Source organism: Myodes glareolus, chromosome 10 (assembly GCF_982192425.1).
Source record: "Myodes glareolus chromosome 10, mMyoGla1.1, whole genome shotgun sequence".
Taxonomy (NCBI): domain Eukaryota; kingdom Metazoa; phylum Chordata; class Mammalia; order Rodentia; family Cricetidae; genus Myodes; species Myodes glareolus.
In genome coordinates, this window is record NC_142035.1 from 49,958,488 (window position 1) to 49,985,380 (window position 26,893).

Genomic DNA, 26,893 nt, shown 5'->3' on the forward strand with positions numbered 1-26,893 from the left:
GCTTGCTAGAGGCGGGCAAGTGCTCTCATCTAGGAGAGGCTTCTTGACTCAGCCTTGGCTGCAAAACCTTGCACCTCTTTAAAGAGGTCCTGCCACAAAACACTTAAATGTTGTTGATGACAAGCTGAACGCATTCTTTTCAGTTTTCAGCTGTAGCAGGAGAAAAGCTGTGCTGTTTTAAAATGCTGGCTTTCTGGGCTGTCCTGCCAGAGCAAACTCTGACTCTTTCAGGCAGGCAGTCCGACTGAGTGTGGTCTGTGAGCAGAATACTGCAGCTTGCTTGCTGGCAAGGACCTTGAAACGCCATAGAGTTGTGGCAATGAACATAGCTCTGGCTGGTATCTCAGCCATGAGACTGGAGAGCTGGGGAGTGGGTTGGATCTAGCCGTCAAAGCCACTGCTCTCCATATTGCTTAGTAAATTAAAGGCTCATGTGGTCAGAAAAGGGAGATAAACAGTAAAGAGAGATTCAAAGATGAAGAAAACCTCTAAATGGTTTACAGTGTGTATATGTAGGATAAAAGTTAAAGTTCTTAAAGTAAAAAGAAAGAGAGTAGTTGGGTGTGGTAGAACACACCTTTAATCCCAATGCCTGGGAGGCAGATGTACGTTGACCTCTGAGACTTTAAGGGACAGAGGTAGTTGACCTCTGTGACTTCAAGGTGTGGTAGCACACACCTTTAATCCTAGCACTGGGGAGGCAGAGACACGTGGATGTCTGTGAGTTCAAGGTGTGGTAGCAAACACCTTTGAGCCCAGTACTGGGGAGGCAGAGACTGAAGGATCTCTGTGAATTCAAGGACAGCCTGGTCTACAGAGTTATTCCAGGACAAAGATATACAGAGAACCTGTCTCAAAAAGTAAAAGTAAAAATAAAAGAAATAAAGGTTAAAGTAAAGCCACACAAAGATGGAAAATACAAAGAGAATCTTGATGCTGTATGTTATTATGCTCTCTTTGAATTGTTTGAATGCTGAGGAAGGAGCAACAACTGCTAAAAGACTTTTGTTTATAAATGCTGCTGAACTAACCCAAGATAGGCATTTTGAAAATACCTTGGCTTCAAAACTGAAGTCAAAAGGTATGTTACTTTGGAGAAGAGATTTTGCTTTTGTTTCCACAGAAAACGAGAGACTCTGGATTTATTCAGAGTTAAGAATAATCACCTTTGACCAAGGGAGGCCACCTGAAAAATCTCCGATAGGAACAGATGGCCCAGATGACAGTGGTCTACATCCAGAACTGATCCAAGACTGCTGCCTGAGATGATCGAGACTCACAGGATACTCCAGTCATGACTCTAAATTTTCTTTAGGTCCCCTTAAGACTATCAGCGCCCCCAACCAGCAGGAAGTAGCCTGAAATACTACGCCCACATTCCCAACAAATGGATTATGGGTATTTTCCTTTGTTTAAAAAAAAAAAAAGAGGGAAATGGTGCGGGAGAATTATCTGTATTCTGTCAATCATATTTTAATAAAACGCTGATTGGCCAGGCAGGCAGTATAGGCGGGAAAGCCAGACAGGAAGTAGGGGTGGAGCAAAGAGACTGGGAGTATTCTGGAAGCAGAAGCTCTCTCTCAGCCACTCCTGCGCAGACCACCGAAGAGGCAACATGTAAGCTGTCACACTGAGAAAGGTACTGAGCCCATGTGGCTAACATAGATCAGAATAATGGGTTAAGATAAGTTATAAGAACTAATAAGTAGCCTGACCTAATGGACCAATCAGTTTATAACCTTATGGAGTCCTGTGTGTGATTTTCCTTGGGAGTTGCCGGCTGTGTGGTACTGGGCAGGAATGGAAACCCCAACAAGCCGGCCCCCTCATGTTACAGATAATGACCCCCATATGCTCGTCTACTTGACTGAGTGACTCAGTTGGTAGGACAGTTTGGGAAGTATTAGAGCATGGCCTTGTTGGAGAAGGTATGTCACAGTGTGTGTGTTGGGGAGTAGGCTCTACCTCCTGCTTGTAGATCAAGATGTGAACTCTCAGTTACTGCTCCAGCTCCACGCCTGCCTGCAGTCATGCTCTCCATCTTTTTGGTTGTGGAATCCCCTCTGAACTTTAAGCCTCAAATAAACTTTGTCTTCTATAAGTTACCTTGGTCATGGTGTCTTACAGCATCAATAGAAAAGTAAGACAGACCCAGTTAAGCTTGAACTGTACAAATCATATTAAATACTCAGTCAGAATACACGAACTGGATATCCTATACTAAATGGTCAGTCCTGAAAACGTATAGTAACATTATACAAACTCAGCAGGATGCATTTATGTATTTAGAAACAGATAAACATACACAACACAACACACACACACACAGTAACAAAGAAGAAAGTCCATGAGTTTGAAAGAAAGAAAAGATAAATGAATGGAAGGGAGGGTCTGGGGGGAAAGAAAGGGAAGAGGGAAATAGTGTAATTACATTATAATCTCAAAAATTAAATAACTCTTAAAAATAATATGGTCAAAACATACATATGAAAAAATTAATTAAAAGAAAAAAACACCACACACATACACACAAGGACATTTAAGATGAGACACGTGATGTGAAGTTGTGTAGAACTGATATAGAAAAAAACTTAAAATTATAGAATTGGTATTAGGAAAAATTACCAATAGATTTGCCTAGGCAATATTAAGTCACACAAGTGGAATTTAGCTCCCTAAAAGAGTGCTGCCTTCGAAATACCCCAAGATACCCAAAGATGTTAGAGATAAGTGAGATTCAGGACACTAGGATGTAAATGCTTACTCACCAGGACTGACAGGCCATTAGGCCCTGACTCCCAGGACAAGGGAGATTTGATTTATGACCAACCATTAGGCCCTGACTCCCATACCAAAGACATACCTCTAACAGGCATGGGGGGGAGGTGTAGGGACACAACCATCATTAAGTTTCTTTTGCGCGTATCTGAACATACATAATTCCATGAGGTGGGCAAGATAGCCCTGGGTATCAACTATTTGAACAAGAACAATGCTGGTGCACTTAAAATAAGTCTGGGAACATGAGACATCCCTCATTTGCCTCGGAGGCCAGACTTGCAGTCTCCTGATCCATTAAACTGTCTGGAGTAACCTGGGGCCTGGACCTGAGGAAGAGATTTAAGGATAACAAAGTAAGAAGCATAAGCTTGAGGTGTATCTAAGTGAATGAGATCTTCAGTTGGGGTCGACTCTTACTGGGTGTGAGCCCAGTTGGCCAGGCGCTTACGTAAAGAGCCTTTCCTTAATTAATCTCTAAGTTCATGAGCGATTCCTCACTGGGAAGGTTCACTGGAGTGACTTCTCATTCCCACACTTTATTTTTATCTATTTTCTAAACTTTTGTATGTATGGGGTTTTTTGGCCTGCATGTACAGCTCCACATGCAGAGCCTGTGGAGGCCAGAAGAGGGTGTCAGATGCTCGGGCACTAGAGTTGCAGACAGTTGTGAGGCGCCATGTGGGTGCTGGGAATGAACCCAGGTCCCCTGAAGAACAGCCAGTGCTCTCAGCCCCTCAGCCATCTCTCCAGGCCCTCATGTCTATAGCAGAAATACATGTCACAACATGCTTGAGAAAGCCCACTCTAGGTAGATGGCCCCAAAAGCCTGCATTATGTGACACAAAAGCCCCCGTCTTGTGTTTGATGTGGCCACGGCTGTGGTTATTTGAGCTTCTAAACCTACTTCTTGCTCCAGCATGTCCAGCTCAGTTTCCTTTCTTGGAAATACATTATTTTCTAATGAACTGTCCCTGTTTTCTGCTTAGAGTAGCCATGCTGGAGGGAGTGTGTCACTGGGGATGGGCTTTGAGAGCAATATGGTTCATCTTTTTTTTTTTTTATGACTTTCTGTTTTGTGCTTGTGGTTCAAGACGTGAGCTTTGGGCATCTTGCACCAGTCTGTGTGTCTGCCTGCCTCCTCTACTGTGCCATTATGAACTCTAAACCTCTGAAACCATAAACCAAAAGAACTCTTCCTCTATAACTTGCCTTGGCCGTGTAACTTGATTGCAGAAACAGAAAAGGAACTAATATAATCCCCTTGGCCAGATAATACTTAAATTACATTTTGGACCAGCAGTTGGCCAGTTATTTCTAAAGAAATTACAAAAGATAGAGAACTGGAAATAGAGAAGGTTAGAATGGTTACTTGGGGAAGCCCAAAAGGTGAATATATAAGAAAGGATAAAGAATCCCAGCACTCGGGAGACAGAGACTGGCAGATCTCTGTGAGTTCGAGGCCAGCCTAGTCTACAGAGCAAGCTCCAGGACAATCAGAGCTTTTTACAGAGAAATCCTGTTTCGAAAAACCAAAAGAAAAAAAATAAAGGAGGAAGAAATACAAAAGCAAAAGGATAAATTTATGCTTTCAACAGCAGGATAATGTGTTCAGGAAAAGAATGAATCTCAATTCTAGAGGCCCAAGATCTTTCCACTGGGCCACCCCAGGAAAGTATGACATAATACAAACCCATAAATAAGGGAGATGACAAAGCTACTAGTGTGGAGGGATGTGCCATTTCAATAGGGGACCCCTGAATGGAAGAAAGGAAGAAAAGCTGAGATGTTCTTTATTGCTTCCCAAGAGGAATCGGGATATCAGGGTTCTTTTACACTGATGGGCCCTACCAAGAGCCACTAGTGAACCTAAAGAAATCAGAGTTATAATTATATTTAATTATAGTTGTTTGTAATTAGAAATGACCTCTTGGTTAACTGTGATACAAGTAGGTCCTCTCTTTGTATAGAACCCTTTGAACTCAAACTCTCTCCAGAGCGACTACTCATTTCAGTGTTGAAAAGTGAGCCTGAACCCTCAGTTTTTAAGAAGTCAAAGTATGGGTCCAGGAAAGAATGACAAGAAAAGCTTCCTATTTGTACCTGAGGCCAGGATTAACCTAACCAAGATACATCGGGGCCTTGTCCCACAGCCAAGAACAGCCAAGATCTCATTGCCTTAGACTGGGAAGATCTTCAGACAGGTAGAAGGAAATATCATAGGTGGACAGGTCTTCCCCAGGGATTTACCGACTCCTCTGGTCTATTTGGACAAATTCTAGAAGGACCTTTCCGATTTAGTGTGATTTCCAACCAAAGGAAGCGATGTAGAAGTAAAAGCTGCCTTGTGTGTTTTTTGTTCAGTATGGGTGGTGTCCTTGAATCCCACATTTTATTTCCAACACTGTGAAGCCTCTGTATTCATCTTTGTCTCTTTGGTAGTACTGTGGCTCAGAAAACAGTATTCCAAAATATGTGGCTTTGGGCTTAAAGCTGAGAGTACTTGGAGAGGATTCAATACCAAGAAGGCATTCTTTATCCAACTAAAGAGATCTACAGAGAAGGACATACCTTCCCAATTCTTTTGATTGACTTTCATTAACCAAAGAAGAGTGAAATCATTTCATAGGGAAAGGCATGGAAGCAGACCTTTTATCTAGACCTCAGAGGAAGTTTGTTGCAGGCCGTTCATTGTCTGTTCTCCTCATTCATTTATTCATTCATTCATTCTCTCCCCTACAAACCTGAAGAACCTGCCTCCTTTCCTCTCTCCAAGAGGACAGGTGCACCTCACTCATGCATATTCATCAGTCCTGTGTTTATGAACATGGACATATACCATATACATGTATATTTTTGAGACAGGGTCTCATGTAGCCCAGGCTGGCTTCAAACTCTCTACATATCCTAGGATGACCTTGAACTTCTGATTCTCCTATCTCCATTTTCTTGAGTGCTGGAATTATGCCAGGTTTTATGTGGTACTGGGGATTGAACCTGGGACCTCCAGCATAGTAGGCAAGTACTTTACCATCTGAGCCATGTCCCCAGCTACTCATATACTTTTTTCTGTTGCTCATATATCTATTGGCGGTTTGTTTAAGGGACCCAGTCACCTGACCTTCAGGGAGAAGACTGAACTTCCTTACAATGGACAAAGACGCTGCCGGTCTATTTATTATGCACAATGAGGCCGAGGGGCCAGGGGGTTTATCCAAGGAATTACTTTCCTGCCTTTAGAGGAACGTCCCTTCTCAGAAGGCAAAACTCAGAAGTGGAAGAAATAGGTATTAACTTCCTTTTATGTAGTTTATCCCGTAATACCAAGCTCTTCAAGCTTAACGGTACCACAAGTTTGTTATAACAATCTTCACATATGTTGAAGCAATCTGACATAAAATGGAAACTACTTAGCAATCCCAGCCCTGGAAGATAACCTCTTGTTACAATGTTGTTGTAACTGAACTAGCTGCTCAGTGAGTTGGGGAAGACCCCCATCTCTGAGACCACCCCTAAGTCAGACAGTAGTTACAGTCCACCCGCACTCTCTCCATACCCCAGATGGCCTAGACGACAACCGATCTCCATGTGTGACTGCCCAGGAGTTGCCTAAATGAGTTGACTGCCAGCACCTACTTAGACAACCTCTTGGCATCAAGACTTGCCCCCATAGTCCAGCCATAGGAAGCAAAGTACTTGCCCAAAAGGCAGAGCAGCAGAGGGTTCCAAAGCCAATAGGGAGACGGCAGCCTTAGCTGAGCTGCTGTGTACCACTTCCTCCCAGAGAAAATGGGGATGGTAAACATGGTGTCCCCGGGGCAGCCCATTAGGAACAAAGGAGTTACATCTTACCATGTGTGGCTCGCAGTAAACAATGAATGTTCTATTATTTTCTCCTTTTATTATAAGCTTTAAATTAAAACTTTGCTCTTCGTGGCTGGTGAGATGTGGACTGTACGACTTTGGGGTGCAGCAGGGGTGCCAGCCACATGGGTAAATGTTGCCCTATCATTGAGCAATGTATACTCCTCAATATGGATAAAGGGAGTGGGTGTGCAAAACAGACACAGTCTGAGATTCCGAACCCAAGGGTCAAGAGGATAGTACAATACATTTTTGTTTTCTTTTTGGACAGGGTCTCCCGTAACTCAGGTTGACTTTGTTGTTGGGGATGACCCTGAACTTCTGACCTTCCCAAGTGCTAGGGTTACAGGCATGGGCACCACACCCAGTTTATGTGGTGCTCTAGAATCTTGCATGCTAGGTAAGCACTCAACCGAGTCCAATCCCCAGCCTTCAGAATGCATCGTCAGCTGCCAGTTTTCCACTCCTGAGGCTACTTTGGCATTCTATAGAAAGCCTCTTTGTTGTCCTCTTTAATTTGCTGCAGAAGTAGAATCCCGCCGGGATTATCTCTGGTGGCCTGATGGTGGGAGGAGGAGATCGGACAAAAGGAACGGGTTCTGTAATGAGCCTTCAAAACTGTCATTAACAAGTTCCTGTTAACCTCAAGGAAACGGAGGCAAATGTGGGCCTATTGGATGACTTCCATTTTGGAGATAACTGTTGAAGAACGTTCAGTTGAGAGCTATAGCAACAGCTCACACTAGCAGCTTCATGTGAATTTACTCCACAGCACACGTGGAAAGGTGGGCTGCCTCTGGCTGTCACTTGGATGACTGCATAGGCAATCACACCCTACCCACATCTCCCAGAGGTGTTCTATTGTGTGGACTGGATAAGTAGATTGTGGGAGATGGAACTTTTCATCTGCTGTACACGCTACTACGCAGCTTTGGATCCACGGCCTCTGACTAGCTCAGTTCCGACATTGGCTGCCCAGCCCCTCCAGCAGTCACGGTGGCTGAACAGTCCCACCTGGTCCCAGCGTTCGACAGGAAAGTCCCTCTGCCCAGTACCTTTGTGTTTCCAGTCACCACTTAGCCCTTGACTAGAATCCATAGTCACCATCACCTTTTCCCAGTCTCAGTCCAGATACAGACCTATGAGATGTGATGAAGCCATAGATAATGAACGGTCCCATTGCTAAACTGGTTAGGTATGACGTCCACTTTCCATGTGGACTAGCTTTGCTTATCTAAACACATTTGTCTGTGGTTTCCTCAGAGGCTATAGGTGGCATCCTCAGAGTTCTGCATCATGTGTGATCTAGAGCTGATACACAGTTAACCTCTATGGAACATGGCCGTGAGATTGTACCGCTTTCTAAAGACAGGGAAGACAGGCAGCCCAGGCATCGACACTGCCTTGGCTGGGAGGGCAGTGCTGGGATGGTTGTCATGCCTCTGGAACAGGCGTCTGCAGTGGCTCAGACACTCGGGGACTTTGTGAAGACTCAAGATAGACCTGGAATTGTGATACCAGCAAACAATGTATATTCTGCATGATGAACTAACAGAACTCACAACTAAGACCAAAGAATATTTGGTGAGCACAGTGCGTGAGGACTGGTGGGCAGGGATGCTTGCTCAGTGGTCAGTTGGCAGCTCAGCACTCTAGTTCCAGTAGACTGAAGTCCATCTAGTCTGTCATTGCCTTGACATGCAGGATGGACTGATGTCTCTGAAACCCAGGGGAAAAGAGGACCACGGAGTCAAGAGTTGGGATGCACTCTCCGTATATAGCCTGATATGATGGTCATTGGTTTTCCTCTGAATTCTGTCTTGGTGGCCTTCCGAAGTAGCAATTTCTGAAGTCTTGGGGAAACAAGTTCTAAGAACAATCAGTGAGATCCACTAGGGATAGTACATAGCAAAATGCCGCACCATGGCCAAGTACCTGACAGCCAAGAATCATGCTTTGCTTTAGACTCTTGGCTCTCAGGGGTCTTCATCTCCCCAGGGTTATAGGTTGTAGGTCCCTCTACAAGATTTTCCTAACAGGAACCTCATTTTGATTTTCTTGAAGCCCAGTGACCACAGTCTAAGGTCACAGTGAAGGCCCCAGGATAGTGGGTAGTGGGGGGCACCCAGCAGACTTCCTGGATCTGGTCTCTCTAAGTTGTGGGCTGAGCAGAACAGCAGCCCTGTAAGGCAGAGCATTCTGGTGAGTGAGCCTGCTCCCTATACCGTCACCCCGGTGTGTTATATACCATCAATCGGATTCACAACCCAGGAAACCTGGGGTTTGGGAACGGCGCTCCTGGTCCAGATGGTGGAGTAGGAGTGAGCTGAAGTACAGGCTAGGGAACCTGTGGCCTGTTCTTTCTACTCTTTCTTGGCTGCAGGCTCTATAATTTAATCCCAATGTCAGGAGGCCCAAAGGAGGTTTCCAGAATGGCGGCTTATTCTCGAGCCCCTAGCTGTTCTTTGCTGTCCACTCACAGATGCGCAGGGTCAGAAGTAGCATGACTGGGCCATAGGATGCTTTACCTCAGCATGCTCTGTTTTCCTTCTAGCAGTGTGGCCCCCCTGTCGTATGATCCGTTGTTCTGCTGTTCCCAGGAAGGCCTACATATTCAGGACTCCTGCCTTCCTCGGGAAAAGGGACCAGAAACTGGATCACCAAGTTCCCATTCTGTGTATACCGCTAACTTGTGGACCTGGGTGGATTCCATGTCTTTTTGTTAAAAAACAAAGGCAAAATTTTTCCATTTGATATAGCTTGGCTTTATGCAAATACAAAGGATTCTGGACTAAAAAAACAAGAGTGACAACATGGGGCTGGTGAGGTGGCTGGAGTGTAGAGTTTGTTCCCTGGCCCTGTGCACAGCTGGACCTGGTAGCAGGCCTCCCCCCCTGCACTCTGCTGGAGGATCAGAAGTTCAAGGTCATCCTTGGCTAGATAGGGAGAGGCTGAGACTGGCCGTGAGTTACAGGAGACACGGTCTCAAGAAAAGGAGCAGGAAAAATATAAGCTTCTATCAGCGATCACTTGACCTGACCAGTTCTAAACTGTACATAGTAACCATTACCTGCACCAGAGAGACTGTCCTCAGATCACGGGAACAAGACGCCATTCGAGAAACCAAAGAAAGGCTCTGGGGCTGTGCTTGTGTGTAAGTGTACAGCCCCTGGCCTTGAGTCAGCACTGGAGGGAATGGGAATGGGGATGCATAACTTGAAGAGAGGGGAATGAGTGGCCAGTGATCACACGTGTTTGCAAGGGTTCGCAGCTGTGCCACAGCAGGAGGCCAAAAGCCCCGGGGACAGTGAAAGTCCAGAACTCCCCACAGAGTGGGAAGAAAATAGTCAATGAAACAGGTTGGAGGCACGGATAGATTTTCACTATGAGACACGATGGAGGCACGGACAGATTTTCACTATGAGACACGATGGAGGCACGGACAGATTTTCACTATGAGACACATGGAGGCAGCGACAGATTTTCACTATGAGACACGATGGAGGCAGCGACAGATTTTCATTATGAGACACATGGAGGCAGGGACAGAGTTTCACACAGACCCAGTTGGCACAGCATGTCAGATGACCAACGGGACACAACTTTAACATTTAAACAATTGATGAACAACCACTATGCAGCATATGAGATTACTTGGAGCCAGAGCTCCATGGCATTTATTGACAGGTGACCTATTGCAACTGCAGGTGAGCCTTCTGGGGTCACAGTGGGATGAAGAGTAGTAGGTCCAGAAGAACAGGCAGGGACCCCAGTCCACCAGTCAAGCTACTTAGCCTCTGTGTCCTGGCTTGGAGGGTTGAAAGGGTCCCAAAGCCCTGACCCAGGTGTAAAGAACTTACCAGGGTGACATCCCACTGCCCTTGCCCCACACATTTCTTTGGTCTAAAGTGGATGGGGGAAAAAAGAGAAACATGTTTGCCCTTTGACCCAAAGGGCATGATGTCTCCCGCCCACCTCTGGGTATTTGGCTCCTTCTCAGCAGAAGTCCTTTGCAATACCAGCTTCCCAAGCAGCCCTCTAACTCCTAGGCTCTCTCTGTAGAAGGATACCAATGCAGCCGGGAAGAACATTCCAGAATCTTACCACAACCTTTCACCATCCTCCCCAACCTTCCTATCTTGTTTTCAACCCTGGCAGAACACCGGAATCTTCCAGGGAAGGTTTTAAAACTTTTATGGCTGAGGTACAGTTTGGGTACCAAGATTTTGAGAAATTTCTTCTGGTGACTTTTCTGATTAACTCATTGCGTTGGAGCAGCCATGAAGTGGAACTATTCCATCCATCTTTGGATGGCTGGGGGTAAACGTGGCAGTATCTACCGTGAACAGACAAGCACTGAATGGCAGGGAGTCTTTCCATAACACCAACATCTGATCTGCCTTGTTTCAGAGATGCAACTAGTCATGCCTGGACTGGAGACGCTAAACATATGGAACCAATTCTGCTGACTAAGCCGCTTCAACTGCTCACAGTGAAATGTGAACACACAGTGTTTATTTAACCAAGGGTTTTCTGTCCTTTCCCCTCTGGCAGCCTGCCAACTGCCCTAGAAAGACTCTGAAGCAATTCTTTCTGGCCACAGGCATGAAGCCTGGTTCCCTCTCACCAAGGGAGGTCTGGAGTTGATTTCCTCAAAGGCCCAGAGGTGGGCTCCCAAAAGCTGGGAGAGACTCTCAGCCCCCTAGTCCAATTCCTCTACCTTGCTATTCCCAAACCTATGCTGTACTCCAGACCACAGAAACCCGAACTCCTCTTTAAGAAACAAAACAAAACAAAAAAAACTTTTAAGAAAAGCATTTCCTTATAAAATGAGACAATTGTGGAAGACTGAAACCTTTGCAGGAATAATTTGCTCAAGTCCTTTCTAGGTGACAGAGAGCAAAGCGTCCACTTAAATAACACAGGAGATGAACTGTTGCCTACTCTCTGCAGTAAGTGTAGTTAAGAACCCTGGCCATTACATGTAAAGCAAACATGTAAAACAACAGCGAACAATATGGAAGAGCTAAAGCGGTGAAAATGAGAGAAACCAGAAAGCTGTCCGGTGGCAGCCGAGGAGGGGGAGGGGTCCTGAGCAGCGTGGAGCTACAGTTTATGACGGCTTCATTTGTTGTCAACTCGACCACATCTGGAATCAGCTAAGACCCCAGCGGCGGGGCATACCTGTAAAGGGTTTTCTTTACTGGCTCATTTGAGGGGAAAAGGCCCACTCTAAATCTGGGCCACACCTTCTCGAGGCAGTCTATATAAAAGGACACGGAAGACAAAAGCGTTTGCTCTTTGCCCACTTGCCCTCACTGCATATAAATCTGCAAGCAAACCCTCAAAACAGAAAAAATATTAAACCCAGAGTAAAAATAAATATTTAAAAAATGTCATCCCCTCACGGGGGCCTCGTGACTGGGTCTGCACAGCCACGAAGGATGGGTGGGGGTTTCTTATGGCCGTACCTCCTCTTCTTTCTTGGTATCCATCTATAGACCCTCACTAGAGAGCCTCTCACTGCAGCTGGCTGACCAGAAAGAGGGGTCCTGTATGTGAGAACCAAAGGCAAGGAGAAAGGTCCAAATGAGAATTCAGGAGGCCAGTGAATGAGGCCTCAGTCATATTGACAAATCAGTACCATGTACCCTGAGGAGGGCAGACCTGTCTAGAGCAGACTGGGAAGCAACAGCTCTGTCCAGATGTTCAGTCACAGCAACCTAGGGAGCAGACCCACAGAACTGGTACTCTGTGAGGGTGGAATGCTTTTAACCCACAACTCAGCCTTTGAACTTTTCATGTGTCTAAGTTCACTGGGAAGCATATGAAAGCTGGGGGCTATCCTAACTCGGGTGATGACTTCATCATGAATATTTGTCAAAACTCATCAAGTTCCACACTTAGAAATATGCGTATCTGGGGATGGAAGAGATGGCTCAGGGGTCAGAGGACTGACTGTCCTTGCAGGGGGTCTGAGAACCCACGCATGGGGGTTTATTAATCACCTGTAACTCCAGGGAGCGCTGATGCCTCTGGTCCCCACAGGCACCTGTACTCACATGCACACACCCATATTCAGCTACATACATGTAACTCTAATACATTTTTAAAAGAAGAAAATTATTATTTGGCATTAATACATCAATAAATGTATGGCACATTCACATATGTACCTGCGAAGATGGGGCTCAGTTGTTAGAGCACCTCCCTAGTATGCAGGAGGCCCTGGGTTTCAGCCTCAGCCAGCACTGCATAAGTACCAGACGTGGTAGCAAATCCCAGTGATCCCAGCACAGAGGTGTGAGGATCAGAAGTCCAAGGTTATTCTCAGGTCTATAATAACCTGAGCTGCATAAGAACCTATCTAAAACCATGAAACATAAAACCAGGCCTGCATTTCAACCCATCTGCCACTCATGTTCTTGACATGAAGGGAGACTAAGAGGGTTGAAATGAGTCACAACCTGTACAGCTAACATTTGACCTCTTACACTGGATGGTAAGTGTTGCAAGGAGAGCGGGGGCCCTTTGTTTGTCCCGGCCGCCTGGCTAGCTTACACCTGAAATAACTACACAGAAATTGTATTAATTAAATCACTGTCTGGCCCATTATGTCTAACCTCTTATTGGCTAACTCTCACATCTTGATTTAACCCATTTTTAATAATCTGTATAACACCACAAGGCCGTGGCTTACCAGGAAAGATTCAGCATGTCTGACCTGGCAGCTCCATGGTGGCTGTCTCTCTGTTTTTCTTCCCAGCATTCAGTTCTGTCTACTCCACCTACCTAAGTGCTGCCCTATCAAAAGGCCAAGGCAGTTTCTTTATTCAACCAATGAAAGCAACACATAGACAGAAGGACCTCCTACACCAGGTAAGGACATGGGTGAATCTTACTTCCTGTGTTGCACTGAGATAAGTCTTTAGTATAAAGACTAAAGAATAGATTAGAAAAGATAAAAATGCAATGGTAAAAAGAAAAAGTTAAGTGTATTTGTTTGGCCCACCTAATTGGTTACAACATCCTTCTGAGATGTGGCTGAGAGAGGAAACTTTGCCCTCATCCCTCCTCCTGCAGGTCTTAAAACCACAATGACAACTGGCTTGAAAATCCACCGCACGTTTCTCACTCTGGATGAAGCCCTGCCCCTTTCCTTGGATAAACACAACTATCTCAATCCTAAATTCATGGCTAGGTTCTGAAACACTCCCTCCTGGGCTCCCTAACCTTCCCCAAGGATCATATTTCAGACACACTGGCTCTATGGAGTGCAATTAGAGAGATGACTTAGAATGGCCAGACAGGGCAGGGCCACACCCACAAAGATCAAGTCCATAGGTCCTGGGCTGGCCTGGGCAGCTGGGTCTTGAAAAGACTTTTTAGACGGGTTTAAAGCTTACCTTCCTAGCTGGCTGTGGCAGTGCACACCTTTAATCCAAGTACTCAAGAGACAGAGGCAGGCAGATCCCTGAGTCAAGACCAGCCAGCCTATTCTACAGAGTTCCAGGACAGCCAGACCTGTTACACAGAGAAACCTTGTCTCAACAATCAAACAAACAAAACAAAACAAACAAAAACAGAACAACAGCAACAACAAAATCCTACCTCCCCTGCCCTCCTGTTGATGGCCTCTGCCTCAGTAGCCTTACCCTTATCCTTCAGTCAAAATACTTAGATGGCTTACATTTGATTGTACACAGTACATTTGTGGGTTTTTCTAAATAAAAAAAAGTACACCATAACACTAAATGAACAGACTTTTAAAATTGATGTCAGTCTCTCTCTGACCCTGAGGATTCTACTGTTCTTTCTAGAGGGCATGCCCCATCCCATCTACTCCAAGAAAATTTAGGAGCCTTCTTGCCACCCATCACCCAAGAGCACATTCTTCCAGCATATTTGATGGGAAGACCTCATGATTTGTTCAGAGAAGTCTAGTATTCTCAGAAAGATGACTTTGCTTTTCTAGGCTATTCTATTTCTCTAGACAGGGCTGGAGGGGTTATTTCACTAGGGGGCATGGGCAGCATAGGCAGGTAGGATGGCAGCTGCCAACACTAAAAAGTCAACTGAGTGCTTGGTGCTTTAAATCCTACTCCACCCTCTGTCCCCATTTCACCATCGCATAATGGAAACTGACTGCTGCTCACATCCAGGATACCAGCCAGGGCTCAGAGCGCTGGGTCCAGCTGCAAGAAAGTGTCCCATCTCCTTTTCCCTCCAGGCAGAAATGTGTGCTACCCAGACTCACCTCTCTGCTCTGCCCACTGACAAGGGACACTGCTCTATAACCTAGGTTTCCCCGTAAAACAAAAATCTGACTCCAACTCACATGTTGGTCTCCCAGACTGGTATTTTGTTGTTTTTAATGAAATCTAAATTTGATGAGCTTCCTTTTAATTTTGCTTTCAAAAAACTTTCAAAAAAAAAAAAAAACACTGATTTCACCTACTCTTTCCAAGTCACATGGAGAACTGTCAAAGTGCTTACAAGCTGGTTTCACTTCCTCTGTGCCAAAGGCCAAGGGCCATTCACAGCAAAACTGGAACACCAGTCACCAGATACACCGCAGCAATGGGGAATCCATGAATATTTATCAGCTCCCAGAGAGTTCCTCAAGCAGTGTGGGGACAGAAAGCAACTTCAGCTAGTTTGAGTCCTGTTCTAATATCCTCCACAAAGACGGCCTGTTCTTACTTGTGAAACCCTTGCATCAAAGCCTAAGAGGCCAGTCTGCTGTTAGAAGCTTTGACTAGAAGCCCTGAAGGCTTAAGATAGCAAAACAACACTTTCTCCAAAACAAACAAGGCTTTCCTTTGTGTATCTAATGAGGAGAGAGTGTGGCTAAGGCAGATCCTACCACGTCTAGAGTCCCTGGATGCTGAGGTAATTAGAGCCTGCAAGGGCAAGCAGCCTCAGGGTATCCAACCCAGGGCCAGTGGGCGGAATGTGGCTCAAGCTATAAGTGAAGCCCAACACAAAATTGTAAACTTATGAGGTAGGTGTGTGTGTGTGTGTGTGTGTGTGTGTGTGAGAGAGAGAGAGAGAGAGAGAGAGAGAGAGAGAGAGAAAGAGAGAGAGATTGTTTGATAGCGCAACTGCATATTTCCTGAGTATGAGTGAACCATCTAGGTGTTGTAAGTCAACAGGACGGACATGTCTTCCAGAAAAGGGATCTCTATCAGAGTGTTTGCCTAATTACACATCTGAGGCCCGTGAGCTGCAGTCTCTCCAGAGGGCAACTGAATGGGACACCAACTCTGTATTGATCACACCATGCTGGGCTAGACAGCACTTCTGAAAAGATCTTTTGAGAAATATCTGAAGGTTCTGAGTACAAAGAGAAACACAGAGGAGCAAATGAATAACCAGAAAATACCACTGCTGGGCTAATAAAATAAAATGGACTTTCCCCCTCAACAAACAAACAAACAAACAAACAAAAAACAATGACACATCTTGGTTTTAGATGTAAAACTTCTTGTGCCTGACCTTGGCCTACACAAAACCCAACATCTCTGCTTTTGCTTTTTCTCACCCCGTCCCCATGTGTCCCTCTGACACCTCAAGATTTATAGAAAATCCATTTGATCATTGAGTCAAATGATGACAGATGAATAGGCAAGAAGGAAGACTAAGACACTTTGGAGGTAACTGTAGATTTCCTGAAGGGTCTCCTCAAGGTGTAATCGTCTGTCCTTGTCAGTAAAACACTGGAGCCTGAGGAGGTGAGCAGGACAAGGCTGTCTGGGACTTCAGGTACCCACACATCCACTGACAGAGGCCAGGGGAAGGGGAGCAACAGGCTTCCATCTGCCCAAAGTGCAGCTGGAGCCGAGGGTGGGGTCTCAACAAAACCAGGGTTCTTGCTATGGTAAAGAACTTCCCACCTATTACAAGCCAAAGTGTAGACCAAAAAACCAAGCAAACAACTTGTGGGGACGGAGAACACCCTTGGGTGACAAGTTCCTTAGTATTCTTGTTCCCTCAAAGGAGCCCACAGATCGGAACGGAATGCTCCACTCTAGCAGGCTGCATCTTTAGCATTTCAGCTGCAGGCATGCAAGCAGGCACAGTGAAGAGGTAACCACAGGGCAACCTAAGGACAGGGGTTGATGGCTACCCAGCGTGAGATCGGAAGAGAGATTGGGTCTTCCTCCTGGCTAGCAGAGGTCTCTGACAGCGCTTGCCACTGACTCAAGCAAGAAGGCACATAGGACCTCCCTCCCTCCCCACTTCCCCCAGTCCATGCTGCACACAAACCCTCATATCTGCATGGAATTAACAATGCTCATTTCTTCTGGAGGGACACCAAAGGAAAGACTTGGATGCGGTCACTTAAAAAGCCGGAATCAAAACAAAACAAAATGAAACCCAAAACAAACCCCCACCCACTTTGGTGTAGAGCAGAGCCAGAATTGGACCTCATTTTTATGCCTTCCTGTGAGGCAGATGACAGGAAGCTGTTCCTGGGCAAAGTTTGCACTTCACAAGGAAGGTAGGGGGCAGGGGTAGATAGTGCCAGTCTATCCCGAGAAAGCCTGCTCCTGGTTGGGTTTTGCTGGCAGAATTACTGAAGAGCTATAGCCAAGAACTTAGGCACTCAGAGTGACCACCCGGAGCCTCTTCACCAAACCACTGCAAGGGGGTGGCCCCTGGTCTATCTTCATAGCCTCTCTTTTTTAGTTATTGCTTTTTTTGTTTTGTTTTTTTTGAAGATGGGTCTAATGTAGTCCAGGCTGGCCTCAAACTTGATATGTAGCCAAGCATGACCTTGCACTTCTAAGCCTCCTGCCTACACCTCAGACTGCTGGGACTGTAGGTATAAGGCAGCACACTTTGTGTGTGCGTGTATAATTTTTAACTTATTATTTGGGTATTCCATATATGTATATTATGTATTTTGATATCCACTATTTTACTCCCCACCTTAACTCTTCTTGGATCCCCCTCCCAACTTCATGTCCTCTTCATATTTACTTTTTACAACTTTCTGAGTCTAATTAGTACTGCAGGTATCACATGGGTATGGGACCATCCAATAGAGAATTGTTAACCAAGCACCACACTCAAAGAAAACTGACTCTCCCCAAGCAGCTGTTATCTGCCAATCACTCTTCAGGTAGGCAATAGGCCTGGTGAGCCACTCCCCTTACCTGGTTTATTCTATGCTGGCAATTGCACCCAGGGTATGGTACATGCTAGACAAGAGCTCTAACAATTGTGCTACAGCTGAATCTTCTATCCTCATATTTCAAGGTTTTATCGAGGAAGCATTCCAGGAAAGGGGGAAAACCCTCAAAACTTTCCACTCAACACTTTTTGACTAGGAAGAACAATTACCTACCCCGAATTTGAATGCAGAAGCACAGAGAACCATTGATAATTCCACTGCTATGGGTTCAGGATTTCTAGAAAGCTATTAGCTCATCTCACCTTTCCAGTCTGCCTTAGTTTGTGTTTCTGTTGCTATGATAAAAATGTTGCCCAAATTCAACCTGGGAAGGAGTGGGTTTATTTGGCTTGTAGGTGAGTCAATCAAATTATCAAGGGAGGCCAAGACAGGAACCTGAAGGCAGGAACTGAAGTAGAAACTACAGAGGAATGTTGTTTACTGGCTTGTTCCCTGGGTCTTACTCAGCTTCCTGTATAGCCCAGGCCCACCTAGCCAGGGATGGTTCCACTCACAGTAGGCTGAGCCATTCTTCATCAATTAGCAATTAAGAAAATATCCCAATAGAGATACCCACAGGCCAATCTTCTGTTTCTCAGCCGAGCTTCCTTGATCCCAGGTATGTTTAGGTTTGTGCCAAGCTGAAAAACTAACTATACCACAACAGCTCTCTGAAGTAGTGTCCCACTGTACCAAAAACTGTCTGAAGGGTCTGAGACTCCCCAAGGTTCCTGGAGTTCAGCCCTGTATTGCCACCATGTCGATGCAGTCCAACCCAGAGTCATGTGTTCTGAGCTATGACAAAACAGTGAATCTTTATTCAAAGTCAAGGTACACGGAGCAATGTATTCCTGGTCAAGAAGCTGTTAAAATTGTGGTTTTATTTTATTTTTTTAAAATAAGCTTTTGGGACTGGAGAGATTGTTCAGTGGTTAGGTCCCTGCTCTTGCAGAGGACCACAGCTCCACGACCAGCACTCACTTTGGTGGCTTCCAACTTCAAGCACAGGGAGAAGACACTCTTCTTCTGGCCTCCCTGGGCACTGGGCGTGCATAGCGCACATGCAGACAAAACACTCATAGACATGAAATAAAAATAAACACATTTCTTTTTAAAAGTTGTTCAGTGTGAGGCAGGTGATATAGAGGTGACCACATCAGTAGCAACAAGGGGAAATGACTAGATATGAATCGGACAGGGAGGCAGAGGCTCTGTGAGGTTTTACAAGCTCTAGAAATCAGGCGAGGAAGAGGAAACCATTGGAAGATGCTTCATTTGGGGACAGCACAATTGGATACTATGAAACGTCTAATTCTGGCTGTTGTGTGGGAAGTAGCTGGGGTCCATGAGTATGCAATGTCCCAACTCATCTTTCCTACCTGGCAATCTCTTATGACTCACTAGTCCTCTTTCCAGAATTATCTAGAGAGTCTTTCAAAAAGAAAGACTTAAAAGCATAATTTTGAGTTGGAGAAACAGCTGAGTGGTTAAGAGAACTGGCTGCTCTTCCAATGGACCCATGTCCAATTCCCAGCACCCACATGGTGGCTCAATACCATTTGTAACTCTTATTCTGGGGGCCCAGTGCCCTCTTCCAGTCTTCTTGGGAACCAGACATGCACATGATACACAGATGAACATACAATCAAAACATCCATCCAGTTTAAACTTAAAATAATAATAATTTAAAACATAACTTTGTAAATTTAAAAATAACTATGTCTTGCTCACCACCTTAAGGAATTTTACAAAAATCCTTTCATTCATTTATTAAACACTGCTTATTTCCAAATAGTAATGGAAGTTGTTTTTTTTTTTTAAAAAAATGGCTATAAACAACAGAACCGCTTGGAGTTCTTTGGGAAATGTTTAAAATTCATTGAAACGTCTGTTTTCAGTGTCAATTTAAGAATGCAACTATTTGAAAAGCCCAGTTTGCTCTCAGGGCTTACACTTCTCAGTCACAGACTACGGCATCAGACTGGCTTCGTTCGCTTTTATGTACTTTCAAAGTCTCCTCCTCCTTGCTTGTTCCCTCTCCTGCTAGAGAGTCAAGATGCCCCTTATGCTGCCCTGCCACCTCCACCTCCCACTCTGACCTGAGACAGAGCAGAGAGAAAGGATCGGAACATTTGAAATGCTCCTTTCTCAGCAACTCAATTCTGTGAGGAGAAAAATACTGAGAAACTTACATTCTTCCTTGGAGTGCATTTAAGACTTTCTGTGGTTATCCGACTAAATCTATCAATTACAAAACTTCATCATGCTTTTTCAAAAATTCAGAAAATAAAGCATAGTTTTTAAAGCATTCAACAAAAGCTTTGGTTCCTATTAATTACTCTTCCGGTGCTTACCACATTACCACACAGAACTCAGTGTGGCTGGCCAGCACTAGCAGCTAACACACCCGACTTGCAGCAGATTAAGAATAGACCTGGCAGAAAGGCTGAGGAATTTTTGAGGATTTGGTGATGGAGAACAGAGCCGTCTCAGTCCTTTGCTTGCTTTTGGCTCTCAATGTTTGTTTCAAATTGTCATGTTGTCTCAAACTACAAATCACTTCTGTAATTTAGTGTGCAAGAAGAGAATTCTTCAAGAAATGTAGCACAAATGATAAAAACCCAGAGACAGACATTGGGGTTCAACCTGACAACTAGAAAAGCCAAGCAGCTAAGCCGCTAGAGAAGTCTTACCTCTACCAAGGCTGGGTGACCGCTTTTCTGGTTTTCGGGTTGAACCCCAATTTCTATCTCTGGGTTTTTATTATTGTGCTACAAAGAAATGTTCACTTGAGCAAATGAACTTTGAAAGGAAGAACGAGGTTTGTAGCTAGACTGTAAACGGAACTTCACAGGTATTCTTAAAAGACAAACTTTAGTCAACCAGATTGAAGAGCAAAAGAGACAGAACCACATTTTGACTGCCCTTTTAGGGCAGGGGCAATACCAGAAACGTGCTGATTTAGTCATCCACCCCCACCCCCATTTCTTTTGGTAAAGCCTGGTTCATTTCTTTCCAGTCTCTTCACAAAGTGTCATCTGTTGGAGAAACCTGCCGTACTTGTTTGTGCTATCAATCCTTTGTGTCACATTGAAACGCAAGTGAGAACACTTAAGCAGGTCCGAGATGGACATAGAAGCTACCCAAACACAACAGATTCTGCTCCACAGTAGGAATGGTGAAAGCATTGTCTCGTCCCCCTCTGATCTTTTCCAGGCCTCTGCTCTCACAGGCTGTCCCTGTAGCTCACTAGAGCCCGGTGGAGAAGCCAAAACCAGTCTTTCCCTGGCGGGACAACCAGTTTCGGTCCAACGCCACCCGCTAACAGTGACACCCAACTTTCGCAGTCGCTCACTGGTTCGCGACGTGGGATTGCCTTAGGAGCCCTGGTCTGTGACTCGCAGAAATCCCGCCAAAGCGCGGCCAGGCCACTCCGCAGTGTTGAGGGGAAAGTTCTCGGCGCATGCCATACTAGACCTGAGTGCTGCGTTCCACACAGGCTCTAACTTAGGTGCTCCCAAAGCGACCCGTCACCCTCTGTGTGGTGACGCGAAGCCCTTGGTGCCCACGGGTGCTGGTTCCACTAGGACGTGCACCCCGTTATCCGGCTGGGGATCCCCCAGGACCCTCGACGGTTAGCTGGAGTTAGCAGCAGACCTTCGGGACGTCGCACTCACCTTTCCAGGGCGCGGGAAGCAGCAGCAGCCCAAGCAGCAGTGGGGCCAGAACCATCGCGGAGCCGGGGATCTGGAAGTTCTCTCTGGATAGATGCACCGACCCACTAACGTCCCGAACTCGCCGGTGGCCGCCCGAGCGAGCGGGCGTAGCGCCGCAGTCCTGGCCGCTGGGGCAGCAGGCGCCGAAGTGGCAGCGCCGAGTTTAGGATCACTGGCGTTGTAGGTTGGAAAAGGGAGGCGGGCCCGGGGCTCAGGCCTGGGCGGGGTCAGCAGGTTGGTGTGGGCAGGGGGCGGGAAGAAGGAAGGGCAAAGAGAGTAGGAGGGAACTGGAGGAGGGGGTGGACCCAGGGCCTAGCCCTAGGGAGGGTGGAAGGGCGGGGCAGAAGCGAGTGGAGCTAGGGTCAGTCCCAGCAGGTTACCCAGACCTGAGGGTGTGGAAGACTAGAGGGGAGGTGCTGGAGAAGGAAACAAAGCTTTTGGAGAGCAAAGGAGGGCCACTAACTTGGGCTACAAGAACCGAGAGACCGAGAAGAAGAAAGGGTACTAAGAAAAAGCATGATCAAGAAGAGAGAGGGTCTCTGGCCACCCGGCAACCTCGGAGTCTCATTTTGCTCACTTTGTAGGGGTAGAAGGGCTTGGAAACAGGAGAGGGAGCGTTCAGTGGCGTGCATAGGATGCAGCCCCCACATCTTTAAGGGTTAGTGGGTCTAGCTGTGTTGGGACGACATTAACCCTGCAGTCCAGGCTCTCCTGGTTTGGGAGGCACTAGCAGCGGTGTTCCAGAGACTGTGGCCACAGTGGCAGTATACCCTGCTGAGCCGGATCCTCTTCCAGGCTACTGAGGAGCAAGAGCGGACCCTGGCGTCAGAAGCTTGCAGCATCCACCAGAGAGGCTCGCTAGGTAGAACGAAGCTGAATCCTGTAAGTCTAAGAGTCTAGAGAAGCAGGAAGATGATGAGGGCTGATTAAAGTGTGCAGAGCAGGGGTGGAAAGGAACAGTGCTGGAGCGGGAAAGGATGGAAGGTCCCAGGCAGCAGCAGCAAACTGTGAATTCTGTTGTAAATCGCAAAGAAATAAAAGGTGCTTTTTCTAGCCACCACAGTGATACCTTTACATTTTGTACAATGCTTTCTTAAAGGAAATAGAACGATTTGTTTTCTTTTGAGATGAGGTCGCTTCAGGGCCTAGAGTAAACCACCCTAATGAATTTAGAATATTTATTACTGAAACTAAGGGCAGGCAGACAAGCACTGTGATACCATCAGCTCCTGGTATCTCTATCCCTACAGGAAAGTGCCAAACCAGAAATAAAGGATTAAACAGATCCTTGATTGGTGCTATAAGAGAGCCCATTGTACTGGGGACTAGTGTGGCTGCTTTGCACTGACCTTCAGGCAAGCTTTATTTATGAAAAACACAAATGAAATGCCACAACACTTCCCTACATGATGGACTACAACTGTAAGCTGAAATGCATTTGCTTTTGATTATAACGTTTATCACAGCAACAGAAACCTACCTAGGACAAATAGGGCCTTGCTATGTTACCCAGGTAGGATTTGAATTCCCTGCTCATGCAAACACTCTAGCCTTCTGAGTACTAGAACTACATGTGTGTGCCACTAAGTCTTGCTTAAATCTCACTTTATTTTCCTTTAAAGACAAGGTCTCGGCCAAAGAATGGATATGGAAAATGTGGCATTTACACAATGGAGTACTACACAGCAGAAAAATATAATGACATCTTGAATTTTGCAGGCAAATGGATGGAGCTAGAAAACATCATTTTGAGTGAGGTAACCCAGACCCAGAAAGACAATTATCACATAGACTCACTCATAAGTGGTTTTTAAACATAAAGCACAGAAAACCAGCCCACAAATCACAATCCCAGAGAACCTAGACAACAATGAGGACCCTAAGAGAGACATACATAGATCTAATCTACATGGGAAGTAGAAAAAGACAAGATCTCCTGAGTAAATTGGGAGCATGGGGACCTTGGGAGAGGGTTGAAGGGGAGGGGAGAGGTAAGGAAGGGAGCAGAGAAAAATGTAGTGCTCAATAAACTCCCCCCCCAAAAAAAGACAAGGTCTTGGGCTGGAGAGATGGCTCAGTGTTAAGAGCATTGCCTGCTCTTCCAGAGATCTTGAGTTCAATTCCCAGCAACCACATTGTGGCTCTCTACCATCTGTAATGGGATCTGGTGTCCTCTTCTGGCCTGCGGGCACACATGCAGGCAGAACCCTGTATACATAATAAATATATAAATCTTTAAAAAAAAAAAAGACAAGGTCGCACTATTTAGCCCTAGTTGGTATGGAATTCACTTTGTAAACCAGACTAGCCTCGGTTTCACAGAGATCCATTTGCTCTGTCTTCCAGTGCGCTGGAATTAAAGGTTTGTGCCACTGTGTCCTTTTTTTAGTTTATCATTTTTTATGTGTGTGGCTGTTTTGACTACATGTTGTGTATGCCTGGTACCCTTGGGGGTTAGAAGAACATATTGGATCTCCTGGAATGTGGTAACAGGTAGTTGTGAGCCACCAGATGGTCCTCTGCAAGAGCAACTAATGCTTTTAACCACTGAGCCAACTTCCCAGCTCCAAATCTGACTTTGTTAATGAGACCTGCCCTGTACAGTACTGTTTTACAGGCTACCATAGATTCAGTGGGAATGAAGTAGTGGCCAGTTCATTAGGTTCCTGGATTTGGACAGCAGAAATGGATTATCTTTCCTCTGTAGTCTCTGTCTTCAACTTTCGAGGGGCTAGCACCTAGAGTGACCTTGGTGAGACAGAACCTGGAAGTCTGTGGCCTGGCTTTGTGTATCAGCATTGCTGAAGCACAACTGCTCACATGCGTATCGCCTGTGTGATTTTACACTGAAGCAGCAGGGTTGGGTAGTAGTACTGGAGATTATATCCTTCTCAAAGCCGTATAATCCGGCCCTTTACAATGTCTGCCAAGTCCTGGTCTAAAGGTTAGTCCATTTCCATAGCTGCGACCTGCACCGGCATGCTTTGGAGACGAGGGCTTCTGATCAAAGGATCTAGACAAGCTTAGAGAAAGTCTGGTATGGGAGCTCGCAGCTCCAAGAGTGAGCAATTGGGTGAGTAAGGTAGATACTGATGGCCTGAGTGAGCCAGCCTCAGAGTGGCTCTCGAGGTGAAAACAATGTCAAGCCTACCCTCCTGGGGAGGAGCCGCAGGCCAAAAACTCTTCATGGTAGAAATGGCAAAGAGCTTGCACAAGCATGCAAAACCAGCTAAGCCGGGCGGTGGTGATGCATGCCTTTAAACTCAGCACTTGGGGGGCAGAGACAAGTGGATCTCTGTGAATTCTAGGCCAGCCTGGTCTACAGAGTGAGTTCCAGGACAGTTTCCAAAGCTACAGAGAAAACTTGTCTCAAAATAAATAAATAAATAAACAAACAAGTTAAAATGCAGTTTTAGTCGTATAGTATTAATTTCATGCTTACCATACATCTGATTTGTTACCAAAATATGTGAAGAGGACTGTGAAACAAATGACACTATATAGCCTAGGTAGAGACTTAGCGCTACTGTTTATTAACTAACCAAAGGAGAGAATATGTGGGGCTGTAGCATTGTTTACCCAGACCAGAGAAGATCATTGCTACTGATTCAACTGCAGAAAGCTATAACCGACATAAAAGGTGATTACGATCTATTAAGTATTAGTATGTTTAACACATCAGTGACCTGGCTGAAGACTTTCTTTTTTTAAAGATTTATTTACTATGTATATGGTGTTCTTCCTGTATTCCAGAAAAGAGCACCAGTTCTCATTACGGATGGTTGTGAGCCACCATGTGGTTCCTTTGGAAGAACAGCCAAAGTTCCTAACTTCTGAGCATTCTCTCCAGCCCGGCTGAAGACTTTCAGTTATAGGACCTAATGGGATTATGCCAGACCATTCATGACAGGTTAAGACATCCTTCAACGAATAATAGCCCTCCCCATTTCAAGACAGGGTCTCCTGCATCAAATTTGCTATACAGCTGAGGATGACCTTGAACTTCAGATCCTTCTGCCTCACTTCTCTAGTGCAAGAATTACAGATGTGTGCCACTATACTGGCTTTGTGTGGTGCTGTGGATCAAACCCAGGGCTTTTTGTTCTTATCAGGCAAGCACTCTGAGCTACATCCCCAGCCCCGTTGATCCTATTCTAAACCTGAATCCTGTTCTTTTCCCTCCTAACCACTGCTTTCTGCTCTTTTCAGCATTGTTCTTAGTTGTGACCTATAAACTATGCCTGCTTCTATTCCACTATGTGTTCCCTCCCCCAGAGCTGCACACCCCTCAGCTAATCTCCTTAACCACAGTGACACAGTGCTTGACTATTTGCCCGGATGGAGATCTAGACATCAGATCAGCCCCAGGATACGTTGCACATCACCATGTGGCATGACATGACCTTAATCTGCGTTTACTGCTAGAGAGTCCTATGCTCATTTACATAAATGGACCATTACCTGCTTAACTTCAGGCATACAGATGCCTAGGAAGTGTTGCTGAGACAGGATATGGCTCCTCCAGCAGGATGCTTTGTCTCATGAAACCTAGTACCAGTTAAAGTCTTCCTAGTCTGTCACCAACCCCACATCAGACAGAGGTCTGATCTCCAAAATATACAAAGAATTCAAGAAATTGATCATCAAAAGAACAAATAAGCCAATAAAAAAAGGAGTACAGACCTAAATAGAGAACTCTCAACAGAGGAATCTAAAATGGCTGAAAGACACTTAAGGGAATGCTCAACAACCTTAATCATCAAAGAAATACAAATCAAAGCAACTCTGAGATTCCATCTTACACCTGTAAGAATGGCCAAGATAAAAAACACTAATGACAGCTTATGCTGGAGAGGATGTGAGGTAAAGAGAACACTCCTCCATTGTTGGTGGGAGTGCAAACTGGTATAGCCACTTTAGATATCAGTATGGCGATTTCTCAGAAAATTAGGAAACAACCTTCCTCACGACCCAACAATATCACTTTTGGGTATATATCCAATGTATGTTCGATCGTACCGCAGGGACATGTGCTCAACTATGTTCATAGCAGCATTGTTTGTCATAGCCAGAACCTGAAAACAACCTAAATGCCCCTCGACCAAAGAATGGATAAGGAAAATGTGGTACATTTACACAATGGAGTACTACACAGCAGAAAAAATTAGTGACATATTGAAATTTGCAGGCAAATGGATGAAGCTAGAAAACATTATATTGAGTGAGGTAACCCAGACCCAGAAAGACAATTATCACATGTACTCACTCATAAGTGGTTTTTAAACATAAAGCAAAGAAAACCAGTCTGTAAACCACTATCCCAGAGAACCTAGACAACAATGAGGACCTTAAGAGA

At 45.5% G+C, this 26,893-nt stretch overlaps 1 protein-coding gene across 1 annotated transcript in view; it reads right to left on the minus strand.

Moving 5' to 3' along the window:
• Mertk (MER proto-oncogene, tyrosine kinase) overlaps positions 1 to 21,704 on the minus strand; it is a 107,817-nt gene extending 86,113 nt beyond the window's left edge. Inside the window, exon 1 of the mRNA XM_048459528.3 lies at positions 21,499 to 21,704. Within this exon, the coding sequence (XP_048315485.3) occupies positions 21,499 to 21,553 (55 nt within the window). The 5' untranslated portion in view covers positions 21,554 to 21,704. The remainder of the gene's footprint in view (positions 1 to 21,498) is intronic.
• Between the last annotated feature and the right edge of the window lie 5,189 nt (positions 21,705 to 26,893).